Below are 20,270 nucleotides of genomic sequence, written 5' to 3'. Positions count from 1 at the left end.
GTCGAGTGCCTGGAATCCAGTGATTCAGTATTACAACAAGACTGGACAGCAACCGACTTCGAGTACGCGCACAAATGTGGACACAGTGAGTGTAGTTTGTCGACAAACAAAAATAACATCGAGTGCGGACTTAATGTGCAGTGAGAACGCGGACAGTGGTAGTGGTCGCCGAATCAGGAAGAAGGTAGACCGATACGGCTATCTTTAACATTTTTTACACTACCGCACAACACCAGTCAACCCGTGAACATGGCGCATGCAACTGTGCCGAAATATCGGGAGCTCAAACAGCCTAATCGTGGTAAGAATCCCGTTTCTTACGAACATTATATTAGTAAAAACCACGAAAGTTTGAAGTTATACTTTATAATGTGTTTGACCAATACTATTCATAGCGTAAAATGTGTTGTTAGTTTTGCAAAGAAAATCTTTGTTTTAATGTGAGAGTGTGAGGTATAAAACGGTGAAATATATTATAAGTTTAGTAAATTGTCGTGTCTATCATAAAATTGACATAAACAAACTGATGAATTTCTCTCCGGTCAAAATGGCCGATGTTCGCGTGCGCTACTCGTACGAGCAACTTTAATTGACTTCCGCTTCCCGCCTAAATGCATTTCCCTTCGCTTAATGTCAAACATATTACAAATTAACAAAATTGTTTGTAGCTGCTAAAATTAACTCTCCGCCCCTTTCTATTCTGTATACGATCACGAAATCTTATAAGTATCAAAAATTATCTCGTATAAAAATAATAAGTAGTCATCAATAATACTTATCTATAGTATTATGTAGAGAACTCAGCAATATTTACTATTTTATACTACTCAGTTTCGTGACTTATTGACTCACTAATATATTTGTCTCGGCAAATATATATATATATATCAATATAGGGTTAACAAGAAATACAAATAATTGATTTGGCAACTAAGACGGCAAGAAATCACCTGTTAGATTTGTTCACCTAAGCTCTGTTGAAAAATAGGTTAAGACATAACAATTGATCTTAATTCAAATGATGTGCTGCCCAAACCGTAAATAACTTTTCCTAACACTGATTTGGCAAACACATAGACATTAAACACTGAAGACATATATGTTTTACTAGTTTTACCCCGCGATTTCATTAGATGTTTTAAATTTAATAAAACACTCCTACACAATCAAGTATGATTATTCCGTTTTTTTTTTTTGATTAGCTCTTCGAGGGAATTTTACGGGATAAAAAGTAGCCTAAAAATATTCTACTTCAGACTCCATTCCGTGGGGTCATCGAGAAACAAGCATCCTGCTGTGTTAGAAGAATAGAATTATATAATTGTATGAACCTTTAACTTTTACTTATCGATTCAATAATGCTAAAATACAGATTAGAGAACTTTAGAATTGGCGTTTAATCTAAATTCTTTATGAACCAATTTACTTTGCCCTCAGACATGAGGGTTCTTCCAATAAACAAGTAGTCCAATAAGATTCACATTAGTGTCACAGCGTGTTTGCGGTTAGCGTCAGAGATGTTAGAAATATCTACGTCTCAACTATAACTTCAGATTTATCCAATAATTTGAACTACGTAGCCATAGAATACAATAGATTCGAAATATTTACAATATTAGATGTAAAAAAAATCGCTATAATATATTTTCTAATACTACTGGTGACAAGATTGTAAGAAGTGGTTTTTAATAAATATCATTATTTATTATTCTAAGGTTTTACAAACCACAACCTTCAATGCAATAACCCTGGATTCTTATATTTATTTACGTCTAGCCGTCGCCCACAACTTCATCCACGCAGAATTAAAATAAAAAAAACTTAATTAGTAGCCTAATTGTTCTTCCTATGTTCTATATCTATGCCAAATTTTAGCGTGATCCATTCAGCCGTTTTGGAGATACCTTCTAACAAACATACATCCATACATCTAAACTTTACAACATATTTAAACTAAAACTTAATACTGGACCATTATAAAGAGACAAATAAAAAATAATCATTAAAGCATTCCATAAAAAAGTTTTAAAATGAATTTATACTTTATACCATTTTAAATATGCAACAGAAAACAGTCGTGTTATATGAAGTAGATGTACTATGAACCACGTACTCGTAGTATATGAGGCGACCAAATAAAATCAAACAGAACGTCAAACGAATTACCATTTGTTACCGCTTATCCACCGCCGACATGAAAATCGTTTTTCACTCCTTTTGTACTTTGTATGCATGTTCCGGCCTGAATATTTAATATACGTACTAGGATTTTAAAAAAATAAAATGACTAGCTTGTTGCGCAATTATTGACGACATAAAGTTTGTAGTTGTTTGGCAGTAGGCCTAAATTTAGTTCTCTTCCCCCTTCACAAACTTTTCTTATTAGAAAAGGATGGGAAGGGGAAGGGGATTTGGCGGAGGATGGGACGCATCGGAAGGGGAAATATCCTCTATCTGTGCGTCCCCTTCTCTGTTGATTAAAGGTAGGCAACGCATCTGCATTTGCGGATGTCCATGGGCAACGGTCGCCTCGCTATTTCGGCGAATTCAGGTGACCGTTTGCCACCCTTTCATATAAAAAAAGCATTAATAGTTATGTACATATATTATTGTCAACATATTATAAATAAATAAATTAAAAAAAGAGATCAAATTCAGCAAAAACCTTTAACAAACCGACTGCTTGGTCTGATTAAGTAATTAAAAGGATTAAAACCTTCATAAATTTTAAACTAAACTTGTAACTAATGCAATAATAGCAATTTCACGTCGCTGTTGTAAATCCTAGGATTACCTGCACACAGATGTTTCCATTACAATAAAGTTTGGAAGAAATTTAATTTCCTATTTATATCGTATTAGAAGAATAACATTAAACAGTTAGTTAATCTTTTTTTGCTATCACTTTTTTCCTATTAAATTGAAATAAAAAATTTTTTCAATAAAAAGCACATAGTTATTGTATAAGCACAGTAGTAAAAAACAAAGTATTAAATATTCGGTTAAAAAAAAATCTTGTGTTGAAAGTATGATTGATACAGGTGGAAGGCCTGAATACACAACTAATTAATAATACAGCGTCAAAGTACCACATTCGTTGTTTTACCAAAAAATATTTTTAAAGGTAACATTCTACTTATTTATGGAAACTGTATAAAATATTCTTTCGGATTAATCAATTTTAATTTAATTTTAATATTAGTGTTAATTCTCTAAATTTGAATTTCAAAGGAAATTTTTGTTTGATTGATAGTTTGAAGTAGCAAACACCGGTTCTTACAACATCAGAGTTTATGACCAAGTTAAAGAAATGGAACACCTAGCCTTCAACATTCGTAGACTTTCTATTTGTGGTGTAGATATAAGTTGTATTTGACTCGGACGTCCGCTGTCTCAACGTAGGACTTTAAGTTAACTTCCGCTTGTCGTCCATATCCTTGAGTACCATTTCAATGTTACAAACTAGTAAAATAAAATGTTAACAGTGTAACGTGAACCAATATTATTCTGAAATAGTTTTAAACATTTCATATGTTATACTTTTCAATATAAGTTAACAAAATTATTATTATTATCACGGTGATTGAGAATTGAGATAGTCAAGTTTCTTTTTTATAAAGATTGGAAGATAAAAATTTATAAATAAATTCAAAACACGAACCATTTCTGTTCATTATTCTGCAAGTTAAGTCTTATAATAAATGTTGTCTCGTATTTGATTTAAAGATTAAGGAAAATACTGTAATTTAAACAAAAAGACAATCAGTATCGGATTAATAAACTCGTTACCGTTGAATTGCAGTGAGAGATGACATCATGAAATATCCGTAGCTCCTTTTATGAATACATTAATCTGAAACGGGCCCTTCCGCCGGTTCATTAAGACTGACTAAACTGACAAATATTGTGCAAGTTTCGTATTAATTAATTGTTATAATTATTCTACAGGAGTTTTTAAATATTCCAATGTTAGTGGAACGGTTTTGGATGATATTATTGTAAAAAAATATTATAAGCCTACCTTTTAACTCTTTACTATAAGTTAAAATTGAAATTCAAAAACAAATAGGTAAGTGTATCTTTACGTATATCCCCGAAACTGTTCACCGCTGCACTTGAAGATGTCTTTAAGACGCTGGACTGGAAAACCCGCGGAATCAACGTCAACGGTGAGTACATTTCACACCTTCGATTTGCCGATGACATAGTCGTACTGGCGGAATCGTTGGAGGATCTCAGTCGTATGCTCACCGATCTCAATACCGCTTCACGGTGCGTGGGGCTAAGGATGAATCTTGACAAGACGAAAGTCATGTTCAACGAGCAAATCGTCCCAGGCCCGATTACCATCGGGAATGCGGCCGTTGAAGTGGTAAACGACTATGTCTACCTTGGACAGGTCATACAGCTTGGACGGGGTAACTTCAACAAAGAGATTGATAGACGCATACGACTGGGCTGGGCAGCATTTGGAAAATTTCGTTCCGTCCTCACCTCGCAAATACCTCAATGCCTGAAGAGGAAAGTCTTTAACCAGTGCGTCCTCCCCACAATGACCTACGGTGCGGAGACCTGGATTTTGACGGCAGGGCTAGCCCATAAGTTAAAAGTCGCTCAGCGGGCGATGGAGAGAATTATGCTCGGTGTTTCTCTACGGGATAAAATCCGGAACGAAGAAATTCGACGGAGAACCAATGTAAACGACATAATTCTCCAAGTCAGTAGGCTGAAATGGTAATGGGCCGGTCACATCTGTCGGGCCAACGACGCCAGATGGGGAAGAAAGGTCCTAGAATGGAGGCCACGGCAGGGGACTAGGAGTGTGGGGCGTCCTCCTTCCAGGTGGACCGACGACATAATCCGCACGGCGGGAAGTTGCTGGATGCGAAAGGCGGAGGACCGCGTACTGTGGAAGGTATTGGGAAAGGCCTATGCCCAGCAGTGGGCAGATAAAGGCTGTTGATGATGATGATGATGATCTTTACGCAACTCTCTACTGCTCTTTAATTTTTACTATAGTAATGTTCGCAAAGTAGAAATTTGTATCGCTTCCGTCTTCACCCTAAGTGTATTTCCTTAGTTTTTACATAGTTAATTGTACATGTATAGATGGTATTCGTTAGTTTATCAAATTTTATGCGAAATTTATTTTGTGAAAAACCTTATAAAAAGTATTGAATTACTCATCATTGCTTTTCAATTTTCAATTTACGCAATATGGACAAAAAAATATTTATACAAAATACACTATGCAATATTTTTGTATGTAAATTTTTCGAGTCTACAGAAATATTTTCATTTGTATAAATGCTGCAAAATTAAATTATAGAGAATGTGAAAAGGATTACAGTTTGTTTCCGTTGAAAACACATCTGTAGAATTTAAAATTGATTTCAATCAAATTGACCATTTTCATTTTACATTATCTTATATATAAAATTTTCATGTCACAATGTTAGTTACCGTACTCCTACGAAACGGCTTAACCAATTGTTATGAAATTTTATATTCATATTCAGTAGGTCTGAGAATCGGCTACTATCTATTTTCATTGCATTTTCATACTATCAAGCTTTTTTAACTGCGCGCGATCGGAGTCGCGGGCGACAGCTAGTTTCTTTTATATCTGCGAAAAAAAATCTGTCTGAATTTTCGGAAATAAGAAGAAATAAAAAAACTTTTGTTAAATTATCAAACTTCATTTGTTTAATCCCGTATTCTTTTACAAATACATTTTAGGGAAAAAAATATAATATAAACATGTTCTATACGTATTTCGGCAAATCTTGTTAATATCTATACAGGGTTTTAGAAACCGTGATTTCGTAAGCATCATTCATCGGTGCCCAGTCAACGCAGCCGGCCGCGATCGGAGCTATCACGGCACGTGCCTATCGTAACGATTTGAAAGCAAAGCAACGATCAAACGTGATGGGAACCGTCCACCCCTTAACCGATAATTCGACACTCGAAAATGATTCAAACATAACTCGATACTAACCAAGAGTGAAGAAGAGAATGTCTAATGAGAGAGTACTAAATAGTAGAGGCATACATATTTAAATAGAAATTAAATTTGTATGGATTTATATTATAGGATTAATAAAACGAGTATTTGCTTTTAAGAAGTTAAATATTTTATTAATCTTGTTTAGTGGTTCATAGTTTGTAAGTAATTATATTATACGTAAATTCAAATATACCATTTTCTTATTAATTTGATAAAAAGCAAGTTAACTTTCAAATCAATATTTTGCTCCTCTTTTAAATAGTTATTTTGACATAACGATATAAATTCAATTCAAGATTCCAAACACAAAGAACTAACTTCGTGACGTTCTATATTCTTAAGTTGAATTCATAATCCTAAAATTGTGTACATTAATGTTTCAGTTATCGATCTCATTTGAATTTGATATTTTCGATGTCTTTTTGGTTTGATTTTAGGGGGCAAATATATTACTTAAAATCTTGAAAATACGTATTTTCTACGTAGAAAGGTAGCGATTTCAATAAATTTTTGAGACGTATACAATAAAATGAAATAAAACACAAGACAAACTAATCAAAGCTCTGTTTATATTATGTTGTTATAATCAAACCTAATTACACTAGATTACCAGTTCTAAACGTGCGTACAGCGTGTTGGAATAGCAAATAACACGTGGAGTGACGCGCCGCATAATTTAAGTTTGGGCGACCTATCCGTCATTTGTCGGTTTGACACGTTCCGTACTTCACAAACGCTTCGTTTGGTTGGTTAACAATTTTGATACTATTAACAAATAAATAATTTTATAATTTAATTAAGTATGACCAAACAGATTTCCAAATGTTGTGATTGGATATTAAGAGCCAAAATAACATAGTCATAATTTACTTGGCATTAAAAAATTATAGTAGGAATTGAATGCTGAAGTTTTTATTTTTAAACAATTTTAATCAATTTGTGACCTCATACTATACCTACAGTTAAACCTCTTTAAGCGTTTTTAAATAATTAACCGCATGTTCATTATTTTATCATTATAATTAAAATACTTTGTATTACTAACATAAATAATTGAATCGGTGTTATTGCAGTGTACAAAATTAAATCCCGTTATCTGTGCGTGATATTTAATAATATAAATATAATTTCTAAATATTTGCTTGTCTCAACATATTAAAAAAAGAATAAGCAGATGCCATTTTCTGAAAATAGAAAACATATAAATACATATTAGTAAGTTAAATTAATAATTATACGAATTAACTTTGTATATTCTACAAATCTTACATTAGAAAACGTCTGAACAGAGACATCCTCGAATCCCGGAGCATTCAGTTGTAGTGGTCGAAGCGATCTTTGCATCATTAGAATAATATACGGTCGTATCATTTTTCCAATATCCCAAAAAGGTATATCCAAACAAGCCTCGCCAACAGATCGTAACTTAAAATATAATATTTATTCGTTACGGGCTTTATCAGGAAATATATTTAAATACTAGCTGTCGCCCGCGACTCCGTCCGCGCGCAGTTAAAAAAAATGAAAAATAGATGTTGGCCGATTCTCAGACCTACTGAATATGCTCACAAAATTTTATGAGAATCGGTCAAGCAGTTTCGGAGGAGTACGGGAACGAAAACTGTGACACGAGAATTTTATATATTAGATTAATAAAACAATTACCTTCATTCCCATAATTGTACATAAATAACTGGGAATAAATACTTCAATAATTGTTCCACCACACAGTAACATCGTTATGGCATTTATTTCTCCATCTTTTAATTTCTGTAATATTTTAAACAAATTACAACTACATAATTGTACTTGAAAACACAAGCTATTACTGCTTGCAAATGCTTACTAATACTTAAACTAATGTTCAACTATTTGTATAAATAAAAATAATAACCTCAGCGCTGCAATAGGCGGTCAAACAGACGACAGGACCACCAGCTTTTTGTTCAAACATAAGTAATTTTTTGTATACTTTCGTGTAGTTTTTTAGAAGCCTGAGAAGTTGTACAGAACATTTGTTAGAATTAGTTCGGAATAACATAATTATTACTTACAGAGGCGAGGTAAGTGTATCAGGACCTCTGGTCTCTGCTTACCCCTTTAGATTACAGCCCTATGTTACTTAAAGAACATTGTTACAACAATATTATTTTTTTTACCTGTACATAGAAAGATGTTCCCGTATTATTATACCCATTCTGTACTTGATTTGTGACTCAAATTGTTCAGTTTCATATGTATTAGTCGGTATCTTAAGTCCTTCCATCAAATCTTCAATGTACCATATTATTAGATCAGCTTTAGTCGTTATTTGCCCAATCCAAAATATTTGTGTTTGGATCATAACTACAAAAAAAGTATGCAAATAACAATATTCATTATTCCCACGTTTTATACCTTTCATATTAAAGGGTAACATTATATTCAAGCCGAACAAACATTTTAAAGAGATAAAATTTGATTATTTATTTATTCCGTATAAACACAATAAGTATTGAACTTTTATATTTCTTTAATAGAAACATTCTCGTCATAAGCTATTTTTCTCTATCTACGCGAGAGAATCTGAGAACACTATTAATCCTTACTAATATTATAAAAACGAAAGTAACTCTGTCTGTCTATCCATCGCCCTTTCACGCCAAAACAACTGAACCGATTTCAATTAAATTTGTTACACAGATAGTCTAGTGCCTGAGAAATGACACAGGCTACCTTTTAATGCGAATAAAGGGTTTTAAGAGGTTCAAAAGGGGGATGACATGTTGTAAGGAAGTATTGTCATTTTTAGTTAGTTTTACCCTCAAGGGTGTAAAATAACAATAGGAAAAAGGTGTGGTAAGTTTGTATGGGAAAATGTAAAGTTAATGTGAATGACTTATTTTTCTGTAATATTAGGTCCTTACATATGAAATTGGCGTTTTGTATGGGAGGAACAAAAAGTCGAATATTTTTTAATATAATATATTTAATTAATCAAAGTATGAACCATTATTTTCTATGCACTTTTGCCATCTCATAGGTAGTTCATTGATCCCTTTACTAAAAAAACCAGTCGGACGGGAATCAATAAAATCTTTGAAGGCGATTTGGACTGCCCCATCGGAGTTGAATTTTTTCCCTTTCAAGAAGTTATCCAAATTTCGAAAAAAATGGTAATCTGTTGGAGCAAGGTCCGGGGAGTACGGAGGATGTCTTAGACTTTCCAATTGAAGCTCTTCTAATTTAGTAGCCGTCTGTTGCGCAGTGTGTGGTCTAGCGTTGTCGTGAAGCAACAGTGGCGTGGAGCGATTGACCACCCTAGGTTGTTTAGCCGCTAGCTTTTCCATCATGGTTTGCAATTGCTGACAATAGACATCAGCCGTAATAGTCTGGCCAGATTTGAGAAAACTGTAATGAACAATACCGGTACTAGTCCACCAAACGCTTACAAGTAACTTTTTTGGGGTTAATTTTCGCTTGGGGCAGGATTTGGCTGGCTGGACAGGATCCAACCATTGCGCTGAGCGCTTCCGATTATCGTAAAGAACCCATTTTTCATCACAGGTAATGATTCGGTTTAAAATACCTTCATTATTGTGCCGGTTTAGTAATGTAACGCAACAGTCGACGCGCGTTTGCCGGTTTGCTTCAGTCAATTCGTGAGGTACCCACCTTTCAAGCTTTTTAATTTTCCCAATTTGCTTCAAGTGAATTAAAACAGTTTTATCACTAACATCGCAGCCTGCAGCTAAGTCGGACGTGGTTTGCGATGGATCCGCTTCCACAATAGCCTTCAACTCTTCATTATCAACTTGAGTCTCAGGCCGTCCACGGGGCTTGTTCTGCAGATCGAAATTTCCAGAACGAAAACGTTGGAACCAAAAACGAACTGTATTTTCTTTTGCAACACGACCGCCATACACATCATTCACCCTTCGAGTCGTTTCCGCAGCACTAGTGCCACGGCGGAACTCGTACTCGTAAATAATGCGATATTTTAAGTTTTCCATTTTGTAAAATGAGTGACGCAAACAGAAAAAAACAGAAGAAAAAAAACAAATGAATGACGGTCATCGAACCACAAATACATGAGTCTATAGCTGTACAAATTTGAATTTGGAATTCCTTACCAAAGAGGAGAAATTCGTGATTAAAGTGGCCAGTACGAAAAACGCCAATTTCATATGTAAGGACCTAATATTACTAATATTTTAAATGCGAATGTTTAGATGGATTTGGATGAAATTTGATATGGATGTAGAACATAGTCTGGAAGAACATATCGACCCTGGAAAGCATAAACGCTGTAACCCTTGAAATCGCGAATATGTTTTTCACACGTTAAAAATTCCAACCATTATCAAACGATAATGATTTTATTATAGGTTAGCACAAACTACACAACAATGCTAAATACCGCATGCTTGTATACCGTATCAGCTCACGAGTTATGATTTTTTGGCTCTCCTGTAAAGTTCATACTTTCGGGGTTACAGCGTTTATGCTTTCCAGCGTCGATATAGGCTACTAATCCAGTTTTTTTATTTCGCGCGGACGGAGTCGCGGATAACAGGAATTTTTTTATAAGTTTAAGTAAAATAATTGGCCTAGATAATTAAAATGCTACCAGAATACAGTATTTCACGCGGATGATGTTGCTAGCATAGCTATTGACTAATACTTTGAACACTTACATATGTAGCTATAAGCGTAAGCCAAAGAACAGAAGTTGGAGAATGCAAATGCCATTTCGTAGTACGGTGTCTTGCCGAAGTCGGTATCGTAGTACCAATAGGGGATTAGAAGCGGGCGACTGGTTCCGTCACCTGGCTCGTGCGTTAATACATACCAGAGCAGCCACAGTAGCGTGATACATACCACGCCGATACCAATGAAACTCGTAAACACAACAGATAGTATACACATTTTCCAAATCTTTAGTTGGTTATTGAAAAATCTTTCTCTGTAGAATTAAAAATATTAAACGGTAAGTAAGTGTTCAAGCAATATTCCACTTGGTTTTTGTAATAACACGATACTAAAATAATATCTTGCGATACTAAAAATATGCATTCTTCAACTCATAATGATGGGCAAAAATGCAGGCATAAGACGCTTTAGTAAGAACACATTTTTTTTGGATTCTTTTTTTTTTGGAATTGGAAAGAATCCCTATATTGTGCCAACAATTTCGAACAAAGGTTCGCTGAACTGACTGCCAACCTCCAGTAATGGAGAGACATTAATAGAAGAAGAACGATGGTCCTAAGATGACGCACATTACCTTTGCAAATTCGACATTTCTTATACAGTATGGTACGATGCTAAAGCGATTAATTAGTCAAAAAAAACTATTGACTTAATAAAATTGAGATTAGGTACCTGTATTTTTTTCCATCCGTGCATATGAATTTAAAATCTTTTCTCAGTGTGTCCAAAAACACGTGATATTGAGGTAAATTATCAACAGTACATAAGAGCATTAATAATTCATATAGTAAAATTATGAAGTAACATCCAGGTTCAGTTATTGCAGTAAGATCATTTATCGCAACTCCATGTGATGCGGTTATCCCCAGAGTAGTCAAAGCAAGCAATGTAGTAATGCCAAGAAAAATTAAAATAAAATATCTGAAAAAGAATTACATATGTAGTCATTTGTCTTTTAAATGAACATACAACAGAAACCGCTAGCGTTAGAACAGTTATATGATTTATGGAGATCAAAATCATTTAACCGCTTTTAAAATAATACAGTTGATATTATAAAGACTACCAATTTTTACCTCCATATTGGCTTAGGTTCGTTATCCAAAACTTGAAAGTATTTTAGAATGTAATAACACGTACAGTGATATTTATATGGATCTACTAATCCTTCTGAACTGTTAAAGTTATCTTTGTTATAAAATGCTTTGAACTTTTTTAGCATATTGTTTTTTAGATTCCGTGTTCAAAGATTGAATAAAAGTAAAGGAAAATGATAGAACTTGGCTTAATAAATGATACTGGGACCTTATTACGTATTAAATGTCTATTGCATTCAACAAATTGAAGCAGACTGAAGTGGATATCTTGAAAGTTTCCAGCTTTCTTCTATTATTCTACTATTTAAATTTCTGTACTGTGACATTAAAACTCAATAAGTGATGAGGAAGTTGCTTCTTTGAATTTAACTGTAAAGTCTTGTCATTAGTTAGAGTCGACAAGGACTCTTTAATAGAATTTCAAGAGCCAAATTACAGCGCCGCATGTTAAAGCATCTCGCCTCGGGCTATATAAAAAGTAATCGCTGCTCCTACATATTTAATTCTTAAGAAGTATATTATAGTCTACAAGTAAAATCATGATCATCAACCCGCCATTTTCCTTACGTAGGGTTGGCACAGTACTCATCCGTACAAAATAAAAAACTGTGTTCATATATGCAGTAGAGTATATATACGCTTAGAATTTCAGTTTATATCTTACTAATCTTACTAATATTATAAATGCTCAATGTTTGGATGGATGGATGGATGTTTATATGAAGGTATCTCCGGTACGGTTCAACGGATCTTGATGAAATTTGGCGTCAGATGTAGAACATAGTCACACAGGAAGAACACATAGGCTACTTATTAAGTTTTTTTTTTAATTACGCACGGATGGAGTCGCGGGCGACAGCTAGTGTTACAATAAAACAAACTTTTCACGTTTTGAAATGTCTACGATTTCATTTCAATCGAAAAAATAAAAATTTTGTTTAAAACAGCAACAACAAACAGTTGTAAAACTGATTTGCAGGATAAAGAATAAAGTATATTCTGCATAAAATTGTAAAAAGCCTTTAATTAATTAAGCGTATTAACGCGCTTCAAAACGAGATGATAAATGCAAAAACGGCAAAAATGTGCGGCTTGCCTTGCTGTTAATTAATTACCATCCGTTAAAGACTTTTTAATAAAAAAATGTTGATACTTACAATGCTTAGGTGGTCTTGATTAGAATAAAAAAGGATTAACAAGTCTGTTGGTTAAAAGATAATTTCAATAAATATCCCCAGATGTCACTAATCGAACACTAAATTCCTAATTCAAGTTTGCCGTGCTTAGTAAAACAGTCCTTGACTGTAATCCTTATTGTCCTAGCGATGTTGACGAAAAAGTATGAACAGGGCCTTATTTTGACCATTTTAATACATAATGTTTGTTAAATAACACGAACAAATGGTGAGTACATTAGGCCGTAACCTAACACATATACATTAATAAAAAATATATAACGTAATTAGTATGAAAACGTTAAAAGCTTTTTGATGCGCACCTGACATTTTCATGGTCACTAAAAGCAATCTAGATACTTGTAAATTTATTTCATATTGATAAAAGCTTTGGCTTACACGAGCACTACGCGTATTTAGTTCATTTAATTAAAATAAAACGATTAGTGTGTGAATATTTCGATAAATTGAACTTAAAAATTTTAGAGTATAAATTAGGAATGGGAATTTCTACGAAATTATTGGTTACTGAGTCATAGGGTAACCATTTTTAACACACACTCTAAGGATTACAATTTTCACTCATGGTACAGTATTATTAAAAACAAAAGCTACGTGACGAGTGCTTTAGAATTTAACTTAAATCAAATTTTGCGGAAACATCTCCGCAACAATGGTCGGTGCGACACGACATACTGAAACTCATTATACTTCACACTTGTAAAAGTTTTATGTGACGTCCGACTTGATATTAATTCTTAGCTCAATGAAAATAAATGAACAGCTTTATACTCTACTAAAAAAATTACGTTTTATAAAAAAAGTGAATAAAATAATTTTGTCTGTTTCCTTAGGTTTGTTCCTAAGAATGACATTCTGGCCAAAAATTGAGGAACTTATGCTTCAAAGTGTTGAAAGATAATTTAAGAAATTAATTAAAATAAAATTAATTTCGTTCAGTGATTGGTGACTTAATACAGGTAAAAATTAAAATCCAAATACTTTAACGCAATTTGCTCGTTTATGTAATTACCTTGAGTAAATATGAATCTGCTACATAATAAACAAAATATAAAAGCAATAGAAAAGCTTTTTGAAACTTTTCAGAGGAAAAACAAAATAAATCATAACTTTGTGGTTTCGTCTGAGGATTAATAACATCCACGGACGGCCACTCGAATCATATCGATAAGCAATTTGCTATAAAATTTATTGCTTTAATTTTGTTTTATATTTCTCTTAACATTGTACGATACTATTGAATTATTTTTGTTTATATCCCTTTGTCTTCTTACTAATATTATAAATGCGAATGTTTGGATGGATGGATGTTTGTGTGAAGGTATCGAACGACGAACGAAGGAAGGAACGAAGGATCTTGATGAAGTTTGGCACAGATATAGAACATAATCTGGCAAAAAAAATACATAGGCTACTTATTAAGTTTTTTTTTTTAATCCGCGCGGACGGAGTAGAGGGCGACAGCTAGTATATTGTAAAAAAGAAAAATTTCACCAATACTAAGCGCCACAGCGTAGTTAATTTGGTAGATTTTAAGACTAAGAAACTAAAATTAATTAGTATTTTTATTGATTGTTCCATTAAATATATATTGAAGAATAATTAACGTAGTAATTAACAGCTATTTTTATTTCGTAGTAGAAGCAGTGTTAACATTTGGTGCACAATAAACAACATTTATTCATGCGCACCCCAGTGCAATTTAGTAAAAGCGAGTCAACAACTCGGCGGAGAGAACTGTACGCCCAATTTCGCTCTGATCAAAATGTTTTTGTGTGATAGAAATTTTATCAAAATTATGTCCTTAGTCTTGAGAAATATTTTGTTTAAGGATGTTTTTTGTTTTAAGGTTTTTCGTTTTTTAAAACGAATATGAATGCGACAAGGCGACTAATATCAAATCTCCATATTTCCATCGTTGAGTATGAACGCATGAAATTCAATTATAACGGATGGGAAAATTTAATTTCTCTCCCATCGTGTTTCCCGGACAATTTATTTATTCATAGCTCCTGTTACGAGTAGATTTCTAATTGTTTTATTGGAAAATCCCAGTCTCTTATGTGAAATGTCCATTAGGTTATCGCAGATACAGTACACATACATTACGTAGGTACTCTGCCATATTTTTTACTAAGTAAAACAAGTAATGATTTTGTAATCTTACTAATATTTAAAATGCGAATATTTGCATGGATGAATATTTATTAGAAGGTATCTCCAGAACGGCGCAACGGATCTGGATGAAATTTGGCATGGATATAAATCATAGTCTGGACACATAGAGTACAAATAAAGTTGTTTTTTGTAATTTTACATGGACGGAGTCGCGGGTGACAGCTAGTATTAAAACATATTTATTTTGATCACTAGTAATTAAATAAAATATTATACCTTAAAAGGAAGAGCAGATGTTAAATAACGAAAGGAACAAATGGAATGGGGAAAATGAACATTAAAATGCTTACGAAAAGAAATCATTAGAAGTGGTAAGAATAATTATTTTATAGAACGTATACACAATCTCTCATTAAAGGACGACTCAAGTTGAGCAAGTAATGAGAACATGAACGACGTAATTTAAGCTCTCAACTTAAAGACAAGTCACGTATTCGGTACGGTAACTTTTGCTCAACGTGTATTTGACACTTTTAAAACATAAAAAAGACTTTTTTAGCAATCATAATTATGGGGTTATACACAGTACGGTTTAGTCAAACAAGTTTATTGAAACAGAAATAAGTTCAATAAAAAGGGCATTATTACTATGTCTGAATATCTCAAGTCGACACTACAACATAATAGATTATGGTAGAGAAATAAAATATGCTAGTTCTTTATCACTTCGTTAAGAATTTCGCTGTAGTTATAGTTTGTTTATCATTTGTTAAAAGTGTATGTGAGCCGTACATTCATTTACTTAGGTCCCGTGTGTTTTGTGGGGAATTCTCCGTCATGCAATCACTCACACGATAGTTGTTTGCATTTACACTTCTTCAAATTAACACAAGACTTAACACCGATTTTTTTTTTATCTGTACATCTACAAAATTTTATAAAATCGCAGTGTCTATATTTAATATTGAGAGAAAAAATAAACATATTTCGTACACGTTATGTATTTGCGTTGATGATAAAGAAAAACCAATTTTTTAATTTTTTGTCTTTATTTCTGTGTTTGTTCCGGATAGTCTCCGGAACGGCTAGACTGATTTTGATGGGACGGGAAGATAGCTGATGCACTCGGGCATATTATGGGCTACGTTTATTAATTCTGCGCTGAGAAAGTCGTGGGCCACCGCTAGTATGAACTAAAGTAATTACGTAAGTAAGGAAGTAATTAAAAAAGGAACATACTCTGTAACTAAAGTTGCAAAATTATATAATTTTTATTATTATTGGAGCCACTTTTAGCTACACGAATTTTTGATAAGTATCCTCACGATCCTAAGTCCATTAAACTATAAAGTATCGTAACTTTAAGCACAACAAAAAGAAGGACTTATTTAAAATGGAAATAAAATTGATCTTAGCAAGCGATGGTCACTTCGTATACTTGAAGTGATAAACTTGCAATATAAATTCATGGAAGTTCCGATCGCGCTCAAACTGAACATCTGTAACCTCGTTGACTTTGGACTCATAAAAAGTTAACTGAGTAAATTACTAAACAAGGTAATTTTTAAAGAATGTAGGTAATTCATAGTGTGTTTTTTCCTTAACTTGATAATTATAAAAACAAACGCCAGCAAGTAAAACTTCTAATTGATTATGTTACAGTTTAAAAAAACAATATTTTTGAGTCTCCATTTTGATTTTTTTTAATGTTTTTTTTTTATTAAAGAAAACCTGAAATACATGTGTTATTTTCTTACATAGAAAGTTATATTAATAAATTAAATTATTTTACATTAAGATGGTACGACTGCAGAGCTCAATCTATGAATGCTTCAAGTACACATCAGAATTAATGTGTTCCATAATAGGTGCTTTGACCAGCGACATATTGAATGTGGCAGGTTGATTGGTAGCGGTTGATTGTTTACTATAATGTTCTGAAACTATGTTTACATCATTATTAAAGTTTAAGAACTAACCTAACCTTTGTTGGAAGTTCTATTGCGAAGAAGATTACCTGATAAAATGCGTAACTGTGTAAATATAACCTATGTTTATGTAATTATTATACTTTAAGTGCTTTCCAAAAAGTAAACAAGCATTGGCTTAGTTACGTAATTAAGTACATAAGTTGTTAGCTGATTTTAATGATTGTATTTACTAAATCCGGCAGTATTTTCGCTAATCCATCCGGAATTATCTATTAATAAATTCATTAGCGAGTAACATCACAAAAATAATTTCTCTCCCCTTGTGTAGCAGGAAGTGCGGCTTAATGCTCTTGTGGAGCTATTCCATTTATAATCCTATCAATAATCCAATACCACGAACAATAGAAGCCTTTGTTTCAGACAGTAAAATAACTTTATACAATCTTAATAAGAATTTAATTAACAAACCAATTATTGTGTTTTTTTTAGTAAAATTTCAATATAGTGACTGGATATTTTATTAAAACAAAATAATAGTATTCTTAATCCTAATTTGATTATTGGATTTGTTAATATTCCGAATTTAGTTGATAAAAGTTATTGTTAACTAGTATAGTACGTAGAGTGTCTACGGTAAGCTACGAGCCTACAGTACACCTACGAGCCATAGTATTACTTATGCAAAAGCAATACGTTGCTATTCCGGTTTTTAAATCATCTTTTACATAAAGAAGTGTATACAAATTTTGTATTTAGATCCCAATTGCAATCTTTTATTGAAGAAGATTTTTATAATGCTCTTAGTATTTATTAATTAGAAGTCTTTGTTTTTAGTATATAGATCATAAAACAGAGTCACGGTATTATACGAGAAGATATACATTTAAATAAATATTATTATAGGCTCCGAACCAATTCGAAACATTCTTTCACTCGGGAAACTAAACTATCCCCAGGTGATATACATCATGCCGTATTGTTTTTAATTCCACGCGGACTAGGTCACAGGCAACTACTAGTCTTAATATATATAAATCTCGTGTCACAATGTTTGTCCTCAATGGACTCCTAAACCACTTAACCGATTATAATAAAATTCGCACACCATGTGCAGTTCGATCCAACTTGAGAGATAGGATAGTTTAAATCTCAAATTATAGTCGCAATTTTAATTTATTGCTAATTATTTATCTGTTAACTCCAAATGATTCTAACAGATGTCGATACCTTTCGACTGGGTTGAGTAAGTAATCAATAGATGGCGATGCTATGGTAAATCTACGAACGTGTCATATAAGCTTATTAACTGCGCGAGGACGGAGTCGCGGGCGACAGCTAGTACATTATAAATTTCAATGTAGTTAAACATAAATAATTTCATTTCAGTTAGTCGAGTAAATACGATTTACAAATAGTTACAACTGTGAAATAAATAAACATATGTACATATATATAATACTTGTATAATAGATTAATGATCGGTATTGGTGACCGGTAATAACACAAGCCGGTGATCGATATCGCCAATTAACTCGAGATCGAATTAATATGAATCAACGTCCAGACTTCAATATATACCTAGTTTTGTGGTGTTATAAAAATAAACATTTCATTTTCATTTTTAAATATAAAGTACGCATCGATTGAAAAAAAAAAACAATTGACGAAATGAATATTCAATTAAATATAAGCTATAATAAATTATTAGTAACTACTGCTATAGCTACTAAATTTATTAGCTCTTAAACTTAAAACAACTAAACTATTTTTATGAACAAATGAAATGCTATAACGTCATAATATAGAGTAAAAGCTAAAACTAACTTATTTTCCGGAACTTTAGTAGGCGCAAGCATATACGGAAAGGGATTCAAACTTTGTTTTAACGCTTCAGTAAACTGAAATTCAGAAAGAACGCTAGAGTTCAGCAAAATCTGAATAAAAAAAACGATGTTCGTACAGAGTTTTGAATGTTGTTACAATACAAAGCCTGCTACCGTGCAAATACCAGGAATTCATATTTTTTGAATATCCGTTTTTCAAATATTATTTAAAAATACTGAATAATTTTAATTTGTCTTAGTTATAGTCAATAAAACCTGAAATATATAATATGACTGAAATAAACAGCTAAGCCTAAGATGTGGTTAAAATTAAAAATTGTGAATAAAAACAAATGAAGGCTAAAACAATGGATAGTACAAAATAAAATGTTGCAAAGGAATTAAAATTCTAGGTTTTATTATACAACAACATTCACGAAAGTCAATGTCTGTAAAATTAAATTCGGAACATCATATTCATTGGTTTGTTGAAATTATTATTTGTTTTATCAAATGGTACAGCTGGAATATGTCGTTGCATGTGTCCCGGTATAATCCGCGATCTCATTCAAGTAACATGTTATCACACTTTACACTCGCTCTCACTTTATATCCGTGTCGTCACAATCAAGGGCTTTACAGTAATGCTGCTCTCATGCTGTCGCATTATATCGCCTTCATAGATGACACATGCAGCTTGCGAAATAAATATAGATATTAATAGAATTTTATCAACAATCAAAATAAACTTTTACGAAGTTAAAATGTTCAAAAAATACGAGATTACAATATCATTTTCATAATACAAAAGTAATACACTAGGTCTAAAATAAATTAGATATCATGTTTCACTTTTCATTTTGTTTTATCTAGAGGTAATTAAAATCATATGAGCTCTTAAATATACGTTAACATATGAAAATATAAGACTATGCTGTAATTGTTGGATAATTTAGATTAATAGTTAGTTTAATCCTTTGCGTAATATAGTTTCTAGTAAGTTTAAAAGTTGTTTATGCCATAACGAAATAATATTTAATGAGGGTTTTAAAAATATTTTTTGATTTGTGGTTCAATTTTCTGAGTGGTGTCGTAAAGGTTAATCGCACGGATATCGGCTATAGGCCATTACGGGAACGAATTAATTTTTCATGCAACGCGTGAAATGTAATTCGGTATTTGCCACGTGACGACCGACATTCATTTTTTGTTTGTAATATTTTTTATATCACCTGATATATTTGCATATAAATATTTAAACGATTATTGTACTTGATTTTTCATATAATTATTATCCAAACTATTTAAAAACTAGCGGTGATGTATAGAACAAAATATGAAAAAAATAAAACGGAATTTTATTTTTTAATGGTCACAAAACAAATTTTGAAATTGATCAATCA

The 20,270-nt window shown here is 32.6% G+C and overlaps 1 protein-coding gene across 1 annotated transcript; it reads right to left on the bottom strand.

Moving 5' to 3' along the window:
- Positions 1–7,140: 7,140 nt before the first annotated feature.
- On the bottom strand, positions 7,141–11,924 carry LOC106720554. Its single transcript, XM_014515275.2, has 8 exons — positions 11,779–11,924; positions 11,375–11,623; positions 10,687–10,955; positions 8,170–8,356; positions 7,905–8,004; positions 7,676–7,780; positions 7,280–7,435; positions 7,141–7,194 (listed from the first exon to the last, which is right to left on the bottom strand). The coding sequence occupies exons 1-8, from the start codon at positions 11,922–11,924 to the stop codon at positions 7,141–7,143; spliced, it is 1,266 nt and encodes a 421-aa protein (XP_014370761.2).
- Positions 11,925–20,270: the final 8,346 nt, after the last annotated feature.

This window comes from Papilio machaon, chromosome 8 (genome assembly GCF_912999745.1).
Source record: "Papilio machaon chromosome 8, ilPapMach1.1, whole genome shotgun sequence".
NCBI classification, from domain to species: Eukaryota; Metazoa; Arthropoda; class Insecta; order Lepidoptera; family Papilionidae; genus Papilio; species Papilio machaon.
The sequence above is the reverse complement of the archived record's forward strand: the minus strand, read 5'-3'. Positions and strand labels throughout refer to the sequence as shown.